Source organism: Monopterus albus, unplaced genomic scaffold (assembly GCF_001952655.1).
Source record: "Monopterus albus unplaced genomic scaffold, M_albus_1.0 scaffold367.1, whole genome shotgun sequence".
NCBI lineage: Eukaryota > Metazoa > Chordata > Actinopteri > Synbranchiformes > Synbranchidae > Monopterus > Monopterus albus.
This window is the reverse complement of record NW_018128247.1, coordinates 675,609-686,586: the sequence shown is the minus strand read 5'-3', so window position 1 is coordinate 686,586 and position 10,978 is coordinate 675,609. Positions and strand designations below refer to the sequence as shown.

The following is a 10,978-nucleotide window of genomic DNA, read 5'->3' as shown; positions in this document are numbered from 1 at the left end:
GGCCTGATAACACTAGAAAGAACTGGCAGGGGAGTGAACGTAGAGCAGGGAATAAATAGGGAGAACTAATCAGGTGCAGCTGGTGGTAATCAGGGGATATGAAGCAGGTGTGTCGGATAACGTCATCAAGGTGAGGGAGCAAAAACAGAGTGAGGGGAGTGAGAAGGCAGGCGCAGCCGGGCAAACCTGACAGAGTGTGCACAGTTTTTCCATTTACATTTATTGGAAATGACTAATTTGTCTGGAGGAAATCATGTTTTTTGCTACAGAATATTAGAATAAAAACAGATGTTCCACACAAAATTCCTACCTGGAGTAATTATCCCTTTACTGTGTGTTGAATGATATATTTAGGGCTTTTAATATCTCTTCTATTTACAAAGGAGGTACATTTGGACCTGCTCAGCTCTGAAGGACTGTATTTCATCAGCTGCAAATTCCTCACAACTAAGACACTGAGCATTATTATTTTATAAGGCTGTGAGCAAAATGATATTCCTCTCAATCTAGTGGTGTAAATATACTGATGGATTATTTTTGCTTATGCAATTCATCGTGTCATAGAACTTCAGTATATAATAATTCTGTGGGGAGAAAATTTGTGCACAAAAGATTTTGTCAAAGCATTCTGTACATACAGTATCTGTTGCTTGTCTGTCCAGAGTACCCTTCTCTGTTGCTCTTCCAGAGGTTTCTTCCATTTTGTCCTGTTAAAGGTTTTTGGGGACAGTTATATTTATGCTTGCTGTGACGGGAATCTTCTTGAAGGAAAAAATAAAGGATGGCTAGTCGCAGATGCAGTGCAGATCAATAATTTATTGTGAACGTCGCCAAGGGTGCACAAAAATATACAACAAACGACACTGCACTCATCAGCAGAACTGGTGTAGCCTTCTATACAGCTGAGTAAAACTCAACTAGGCTAGAACATGGATTCACTTCTAATCCCAAAGGCCCCATCCACTACCAACCAAGTCACACCGGCATTTAATCACATGGCATACACACATAACCGTTTTCACAACTGACAAACGAACAACGACAAACATCCGGACCAGCCGCCAAACAGCACAAAAAAACAGCACATCCTACCTACATTGCAGGCCTACTTCTGTGTGCATGTACATCCTCACGCCTCACATACTTTGTCAGCAATTTGTGATGGGGCCACTCCGTCACACACCTGCAGTTTGCAAGTCACAAACTATTCTGGCAACAGCCACGAGCACTAGCTAGATCAGGTCATGCTAAGAGGGATGTGTTTTGTAGAGGATTTTCATCTAATTTGGGGTGAGGGGGGGTACATGTAGCCTAACTACCATATCCCAACATTTTTAAAATATTTCAAATGCTGCCTACTTTCAGAAGGGCACTGAGGGCAGTGTCCTCATTCTTACTTCAGCAGTTCTGAATCCTGCTTCTACCTGTCCCAAACCACAGTACCACATTAAGTCCACCCCTAAGTTCTGCTACTTATTTTCTGAGTTCATGTCTGAAAAAAAAAAAGCTTTTGGCTATATCATCAGTTTTCCTCATTTATAACCTGCTTCTTTTAACCACTGGCTACCATTTATTGTACTCTATTTGGTCAGTCACACTATCAATGCAAACCTTCTGATTGAAATTTGGTGATGGAAATTTAAGCAGACACCTGGAATAAAGAGTACACAGTTTAGTAAAACACGACACCTACAATCTATTTAAAACATCTTCTTTAAACTGGTATTCAGCAGATTCAGCATATCACTCACAATTATATGTTATTCTTTAATCTATCAGTCTCAGTTTTCAGGCAGAGCACTTAGTTGTATTGTGTTTGTACTGACATCTAGAGAGCTGGACTTGCTTGAACTGGATGCTAGAAATGGTTAATTAGCTACCCAGCTATTGCATGATACCGGTGTTTATATTATTTTATCCACCCCATTTGGTACATCAGTGAGCGAAGGCTATATAATAGAAACTCCTGTCTGCATAACAAACCACAGTCTCCAAAACTATCAGCTGAATCAACACACTCTTTTGCAAGATGGTAGCTTAGACTAAGTTTTAGACTGCTGTTCCTCATAAAGTGACCACTGACTATAAATTCATTCATTCATACCCACAACAGCAAGTCACAAGAAAGACTCCACAATAATCGTAGAATTTAAAAAAATATAAATAAACCCGACTTTAGTTATTAGGTGAAATTTATGAAGCATGAATACTGAAATCATTCACTGTCTGTCATTTGGCCTCGTTCTTACTGCAGATGTTCACTCACAGCTGGCAGGTACAGGTGGGACAGGGAGGAGTACGGGGGCTGCTCTCAGACACAGAGTCCACCAGAACTTGCTCTGATATGGCTTTTTAGTCACTGATGTTATGGCCCTTACAGTAACAAGCACTGTTGTTGTCAACTCGAGGAAAAAGTGTCATTTGTGTGTTTGCTAGTTCAGCTAGATACAAAAAAGCCACCTGCTAACGTGCTACTGCTGGGATTTTGGATTTTGGGAGCACTGGGAATGAGGATGATGTGGGCCGGTGGGCTGATCAAGCAGCCTGGGGTATGACAAGCTGTTATAGTATTTATTTGACATCCTTGATATCAGATGTCATTTTCCTCCATTTGTTTAGTTCTTGTCAGCACTAGTTGGACATTTTGTTGTACTAGTTGAACAGAAATTCTTACTAGTTGCTCTCTTTCAGCAACTAGTGGAACTTTTGTCCAACTAGTTAACTAGTTGCAGTTCCTTGGGCCAACATGTTAACTAGTGTGCAATATGCAAACGAAGCAGGAGGGAAAAAGACAAAAATCATAAAAGTGGTGTTCACTTGTGAAGATTATCTTGCTGAACAAAACATGCAAATGTCATAAGCCATTGTTTTTCACAGCGCTTATTTTCCACCATAAAACAAAACAAAACAATAAAAAAACAATAGAAAAGTCTCAATGGGTTTTTGTCGAGGGAACCAGGGTGTTGCTAACTTCCACATTGAGCTACAAAAAGCATCATCTCTATGGCACTCTATACCATACTTTTTGATTGGAATGTGACACTGCTTCACATTAAACTTCACGTGATTTTATTTTAAGGTCTAAGCCCGATGCCAGTAAAATAATAGTATCATATTACTTGTTTGCTCATTTAGATGTTTGATATTTAAAAGTAAAACGGTGTCATCAGCTGTAGGTATTGTTTCTCAGACTGAATAAGCACAGTGAAGACCTCTGGGACCTGCTGGTTTGAATCTGTTGAATCTGACATTCTACAGACTACAAGCTGGACTGAAACAATGACTAATGCATTACTCAGTAATGAAAATAAAATAAGCTGTACTCATTCTGCACCATAACTAAATGAACAAATGCTGAAACTATACCCAGTGAGCTCCTCACTGATACCTCAGTGCAGTCATACTCCTGTAGTTAGGGTGAACATTATGAGCTGCCCAAATGTGCTGCAGATAGAAAGAAAGTCACTTTCGGCTTTTCCCTTTTAGGGGTTGCCACAGTGAATCGTCACACTGACTCCTCTCATGTTGACATTTGGCACGTGTTTTACGCCAGATGCCCTTCCTGACGCAACCTGTACTGGAGATACAAGTACCAAATTCTGCAGCACGATCACATAAGGTTAGTGATCAAAGATCAGCAGGTGTCATCTAAAAATCCAATATGTCAGACGATTTTCAGAATGTCAACTTATTTCTCTTCTTATGTCCACTGGATGTGTCGGTGCCTTGTTCTAGCTCCGTTGTGGCTGCTGGATACAGTCCACTGCTGTAGCGCTGACATCCACCTGATGTGTGTGCAGAGTGTCTCTGCTACCGTTGCATTCTGGGTTTGTCTCTACTGGTGCACCTCCAGTTTAAAATGTGAAATTCATTTATTTAATGATACACTTTATTTGCTGCTAAATTTGTCTTTATGTTCAAAACCATTTTTTCTTGGTTCTGTTAGTTCTTGTCTGATGTCTGTGAAGCAGCTGCAGTTTCCCTCTGCTACATTATTCGTGAAATACAAATATAAAATATCAGTAAAAGAAGATCAACCACACTGTCACTAAAGGATCTGCAGGGGTTTTAAAAACACTGTAAACAACAGTCATACAGAGAGAACAACATCACAAAGTGTATTGGTAAAAGCCATAATCTGTCTGTAACGTACAGGACACAGGTCTTTCCCTGTCTGTCTTCCTTTGGTTCCTGTCACCTCATTTTCTGCACTGAATTAATGTCCAAAAAGGATTAAAAACATTCAGCAAATTCAAAAACATACATTTTTGCTCAACCTGTTCATCTGCACCATGCTGTATCCACGGTAACCACTTCCACCAAGCACACACTCCACCTTTCTACAAATGATTATGTATCAAACTGCTGAGCAACATGGTGATGCAATACACGGTTAGAAAGTTTGGAATATAAAAGGATGAGAGCTGTGTCAGTTTTAATGTAGACCTTTGATGAACTCAGGTAACGAGACCTGACTTGGACTCAAATCAGAGTCGAATGCTGGGGACTCGTGACTTGACCACACCACTGCTGACAACTTGCAAAGCAACATCCACCAACCATGGTAATATAAATTATTTCCAGCTTCTTGTGCTCTATAGCTACTCAATCAATCAATCAATCAATCACAAACTTTATTGTTAAGTATGTTAAAATTTGACTCCAGCTCAATGGCCCCTGATGTGCACTAAATAAAACAAACAGACATTTCTAAATATATACAAGTTAAAACAGCTCTTTGGTTTTGTGCTACTGTGGTCTCACTGGATGATGTGAAGATGCCGTTTGATACCTGTTTTACTTAAGGACGGCTCTGGAAAGATAACAAAAACTGTCTCCTGGACAGAGAGATCTCCCATCTTTCTGTAAAGGTTCTAATATTTGCAATATTTCTAAATATTTTAGCTGACTATGTCTCTCCTTGACTGAACACTCCAGTATGATGTGTGAGAACAATTTCACCACAGCAGCACAAATTACGTACATTGCTTTCCTGATGACAATATTGTATCACCTAGAAACTCCACCCCATGACTCTGACATCTCTTACCCAGAGATGAACATGTTTTATGATCCCAGGACAGAGAGAAATATTCTGAAAGGGACAAGTAACTGTTATTATTAATGGTGGGACAAGTGCAGCTGACATGGGAGAGGACAGGAAATCAAGCTGAAGCATCATATCCTGTCCCAATGAAAAACCAAAAGGTTTTACCCAGTTACAATAGAAACAAAAGCATGAAGATGCTGCTGCAGCTGGGGCCATAGCTACTGAGGACCCTGAGGTTATTAGTTTGATTCTAGAGGATGTAGAAGATTTAGCAATCCACTACTGTGTGCGGTTTTCAATTTTACTGGAAATTACTGTAGGTGTGGAAATATTTAGCCATGCAGGATAATAATCAGTAACTACATTCCACTCAGGTCATATACTGTATACCCAGTATTCTTACATTAGTCAGTATATCTTCATTTGCACTCTTTCTTTGACAGTTCCTAGACAACTGTCACTACCCACATATCTGATAATAAACATAGTCTCCTTGTGTCCATAGCTCTCCATTACTGTAGGTCCATTAAAGGTAGCTGTTCTGGAGCTTTCAACCATATCATATTGTTTTTGGGGGAGATTTACATGAAAAAGTAAGCTGCTTAGATCCTTCCAAAACAATGTGTCAAGAAATAATTGGTATAACCAGAAAACAATAGCCTAGCTGTTTTAAGCAACCTAGGACAACCAAATCTCCAAACACAGGGCTGGCCATCTTTGACTAAGTATCTTTTTATTTTGGGCTGTTGGTTGGTTTTATGGGACAAATGATGAACTAAGCAAATAATCTGCAAATAAACAATGAAAACAACTGTTTGTTGCAGCCCTTTTTAAACCATTAGCTTTCAGGGGGAATACTGCCACAGCTTTATTCACTTGAAGTAGACAAACATGTTCAGCTTCTGTTATAGATTAAGCAACCCCAACTGCAGATACAATGCTACATAAAGGACAGTATTAACAGTCCAAAAATATATTGATCAGTTATCAGTCATCGGGTTCTTTGTTAAGATGTGGTATTGTACTATTCTGTAATATTATCACTGCACAGCACATGTACTCCAGAATAGGTCAGTAATAGTTTGGCTGCAGGCTTCTCTTTTGATTCAGCTGAGTGATATTTGTATCTACACTGATTTAAGGCCTGTGTTTAGCTGCTGTCAGATTGCCTCTGTGCAAAGCCTGGCTCATTCAAATTCCTGGCTCCATTCAGAAGCAGTTTGGCCTACCAAGTCCTTTCCGGTGGCACCAAAAGGAAAAAACCCCACAGCAACAGCAGCATTCACTGCCTGACATCAGTGGCATGTGACTGACAGGCCGGGCCAGCTCCCTGTGGTTCTAATACAAGATCATGTAATCTTTCATGACCCTTTGGTAAGGACATACTGTAGAAGACAAGTGACCTGAAGCCTCTCACAGTATCACCTGTGTTGGCCCTGTAGAGGGGAACATGGCAAAGATGGCAGCTGGTGGTCATGCTGTAGAAGCTGGCAGCAGTCACAGGCTATAGCATGGTGCCAAGAGCGCCGACTGTTGTCAGAGCAGCTCATTCATTCATTTATTCTACATACACGAATGCACACGTGAACAAGCACATACACACAACATCACTTTAACCAACCGGGAGGCCTCCATCCCAGCCTTCATCCTACCTCCATATCTGGCCCAGCTGGAGGATGTGGATGACGGACTGGCCGAACCAGACGCAGAAGGTGTAGTAGGCCGACCGTTTCCTGGCCCTGCTACCCAGCGCGGTGCTCCCGGTGCTGTTGGCAATGGTGTTCTTGCTGGCGGTCGACGCCTGTCTCTGCGGTGTGGCCTTATGATGCTGAGCAGTAACGTCGCCGTGCGAGGCCGAGCCGCTCAGTAGCTTATTCCCATCCATATGGGCGCAATCGGAGACGGATTCTGTGCTGTCCTCGGTGCTGAAGTCGTGGACGAACCATCTAAAGCTAAAGAGCTGGACCGAGAAGGAGCCCAGCACCACGAAGAATTTTTTCCAACGTGGGTGCCCACGTCAGCCAGATACACAGCCACTGCGGCTACAATCCACAGGCAGTCCCACACCGTGTATTTCTGTTGCTCCCTGCCCAGGCGAAGGCACGTCGAGTTGGAGCCTCCCCCACCGCAGCACCGCGACTCCCCATTAGCGAAGTCTCCGTCCCCCGTGCCCGCAGAGTCGGGCTGGCCGCCCGTGTGGAGCCCCTGCACCGAGCCGGAGTGTTCCGAGTTCTGCAGGGGGGTAAAAGCCACGTCACTTTTCTTCATCTTCAGGACCCCGTCAGATTTAGCCGCCATTATTGGAAGCTTGTAATGTTACTCTGTTATTTTTCCTCGGTTCCTCCCCTCCTCTTCTCCTTTACCCCTGCCTCTGTCCGTCGACACCCTTCTGCGCGTCTCTCCTCCTCCTCCTCCTTTCTGGGCAGGACTGGCTCCTCTACACTGCCGCCTGGTCATAATACAAAATAAAGACAAAAAACAAGACTGAACGGGTACTAGTGGTTATTCCGATATTCTGGCCCATGTCGCGTCTTTATCTCACATCTCCTTCGGTTGATCCGCTCCCATTCAGCGGACAGAGGGGTTTTCCGCTTTGTTTCTTTCAGCCTACCTGCACAGATTCCGCTCCTGCGGTTTGTCACTCTTTGCTCTAGATTACTCCTGATGCTGAGGCTGATACTGGGGATGGAGGTGGAAATAGGAGTGAAGGAAAAGGAAGAAGGCTGCAGCCATCTGCTTCTTCCATGGCACAGACTAACAACTATGACATCATCCTCTCCTCTCTCTCCGGCCGACTCTCTCCCTCTCTCTGCTTGTCTTTCTGTCTCTGGGCTGTTTGAACGCTGTTACGGCACAAAGTAAAGACTACTCTCATTATACTTCCCTACTGGGGGCACAGTTCTCTTTCTGTCTGTCTGGCCGCTCGCAGCTGGCCAGGGGGAAGTGAACCAGTCTCAGCCTGGTTTCAGCACCATGGACAGATCCTGCTGTAGCTGTCACAGCTCAGCAGTTCACATACTTTTACAGTTTTATCAGGTTTTACCAGCTATGTTTTATCAATTAACAGTAATCACCAGGACAGTTAATGCTCAACACAACAGAAAGTTGTCTCTCACACTGAATAGACCAGTGATCTGTCCAGTGCACCCTGCCCCAACAGGTCAAAAATATTCCCAAGCCCCTATATATAAATAATTAAAGAAACGGAAATGTATAAGCACAAAAAGTGAAGAAATTCGAGACTTTATGAAAATATTCCTAAAGTGCACATGAGCGACCTCATATAGACAGTATTGCTGAGTAGTGGTAGGAACATGGGGGAATGATGGCTGTAACAATGGCAGAATATTCCTGCTTGATGTGTGTGTGGGTGTGTGTTCCTGTACCTGCTATACAGTGAGAACCAAAAAAAGGTTTGGGGTTTTTTGCTACACAGTGAGGACATTTTGCCTGGTCCTCACCTTTTCAAATAGCTCTCTGAGGGTTAAGACTTGGTTTTAGGATTCAGGTTAGGGTTAAGGTAAGGGTTGTGGTGTGGATTGTGTGTGTTTCCTGCTGCTTGAAGCAGACATTGCAGCACAGGTGACATTTATGATAACAAGTGCTCACAGTGTGCACAGTGCAACTTTACTTATAAGTATTGGTTTGTTTCTTTAGAGCGTTTAAAGCAGGTGGGGACTGTACATTGCTCCAACAAGCTGTTAAAGATCCTGGTAAAAATAGGGGCATGCTCAGCAGCATGAGCTTTCAAGCGGGAAGGCATGACTCCATCCAGGCCACATGCCTTCCTGCACTTTTGTCTCTTAAAGAGTTCTCTTACTTCACCTTCACTGGTCCTTAGAGGTGAGGGTCCAGAGGGAGGGAGGTGACAGTTGTTGTTGTCAATGGAATGGCTGCTGATGGTGCAGCTGAGGTGGAGTAGTCAAGGGGGCAGAATGCAGCCTTTCAAACCTGCAGTTGTGATTCCCTTATACTGAGTGTTTTCTTGTATTTTTGTGATTTTTTATTGGTTTAATGTATTTTTTCTTCTTTTTGTCCCTCCCATATTGACATCTTCTGCTCCTTAAGTGAAAGTTTCAGACAGTGCAGTTCACCTTTGATGACTTTAAATCATTCAGACTGAAAACAGCTGAGTGATGTGTTTGTAGATGTCTATATATGTTTGTTCTTCACTGTGATACCTGTTTGACAGCAGCTGATAAAGACCTTATTTAAAACATAATGTTGCTGCTGCTTAATTAAAATTGCTGGGAGCTTACAGTGGTGTACAGATCTTTTGTTTGCATTTTGCCTTTAGTTTTTCTGTTGGTCCAAATACTATACTTATCCATACAGACTGCTTCATTAGACTCCAGAGGCTGTTTAAAAAAACCCTCTGTTCTGGGAAGAGAAAAATACTGGCTTAGCCTGAAGAAAGGATTGAAATGGCAGTTTAACAGGCTTAATGTGGACACACCCTAAGTCAGACTCTAAGAAAAGACTGCAGCCAATGACCTCTCCTTCAGAGAAAAGAGCTTCCTGACCTGACCACAGCAGTTACCTCCAGCCAGTTGATCACATTTCAGAGCAACATAGCAACAGCGTCTTCAGAGCAAACAAGTACTTCTCTCCTCCACTTGGCTAACCACAGTTCTTAAATTAAATTGGCATTATCCAAACTCCAAATTGTTGCATTATTCATTGCCAGGTCTGGTTAATCATTTTCCATATTCATTCCAAGGTCCATTACAGTCTTGCCCTGTTTGCCTTCATTATTGTCAGGTTAAAAGACTTTGTTTACTGTTTGCTAATGTGTTTAGTGTTATTGTGTTGCTGTCATAATGTTCGTGTGTAATTGTTTGTCTTAATTGTAGTAATAAACATGTACACTTAAGTTTGGTATTTCTCATGTTTTCTTTTTACTCACAAGCACAGTCACTTTATGTATTTGATTTTCTGCTACCTCATTACTTACAGTTAATTCTCCACAAAAGATAAAATCATCTTTGTGCAAGCCACAAAAAGATTTACATATGTTTGCTTTCAAACAATAGTAGCAAGAGCCAGATATCAACCAATACTGGGAGAGTATAGCTTTAAAAAGATGATTAACGCATGGTCAGTACAACAGAACAAGTGCCTATTATTTCTTTTTAGCAAGGGTTGTTGGGATGTACAGTGCTATGGAAGATGGGCAGTGACTCTGCTGTCCTGACATCAGTGGACAGTTCCCATTGTCGTGGCACCAGAACAAACCTGGGCCACCTCTGTGATGAGGAAGGAGTTAATGCTGTAAAAGAGAAATCAACAGGAGTAAATGTTACAATGTTTTATTGAGGACAACTGTTTGTCATTCATGGTCAGTTCTGGTTCCTCTGCATTTCAGATGGCACCACCACTGTGTTTTCATTGGCAGCAGCCTGTGTTGTCTCTCCTTCAAGAAGAACTTGAGGTAGCAGTCAAAAATAAGTTTTTAAGCCAGTAGAAATACTGAAAACTAGCTAGCCCTGAGAAGGTAGCTACTTCATAAGTCTAACTGTGGAAGTCAATATGCTAACTTTTGTTGTATCACTGTGGTATTTATATGGTTCAGTCCAATATGCCAAAAATGTTGTGAACAGAAGAGTGATTTGTGCTCCTGTTGGCATCAGTAGTTGTTTACTATATACTATATTGAAAAAACTGCTGCAAAGCAGTTATGTGACCACTTGCACAAGAATGATTTGTTTAAGGATTTTCAGTCTGGTTTTAGAGTCCATCATAGTACAGAAACTGTACTGGTGAAAGTCACCAATGATCTTCTCCTAGCCTCGGACAAAGGACTTGTCTCCATACTTGTCCTCTTAGATCTCAGTGCTGCTTTTGACACCACTGATCACAGCATCTTACTGCAGAGACTTGAACATGTTATTGGGATTAAAGGAACTGCACTAAGTTGGTTCAAATCTT

At 42.1% G+C, this 10,978-nt stretch overlaps 1 protein-coding gene across 1 annotated transcript in view; it reads right to left on the bottom strand.

The window, feature by feature from the left end:
• Positions 1-9,227, bottom strand: part of xkr4 (XK related 4) — a 35,368-nt gene extending 26,141 nt beyond the window's left edge. Inside the window, 2 exon segments of the mRNA XM_020585486.1 lie at positions 6,703-7,057; positions 7,060-9,227. Of these exon segments, the coding sequence (XP_020441142.1) occupies positions 6,703-7,057; positions 7,060-7,348 (644 nt within the window). The 5' untranslated portion in view covers positions 7,349-9,227.
• Between the last annotated feature and the right edge of the window lie 1,751 nt (positions 9,228-10,978).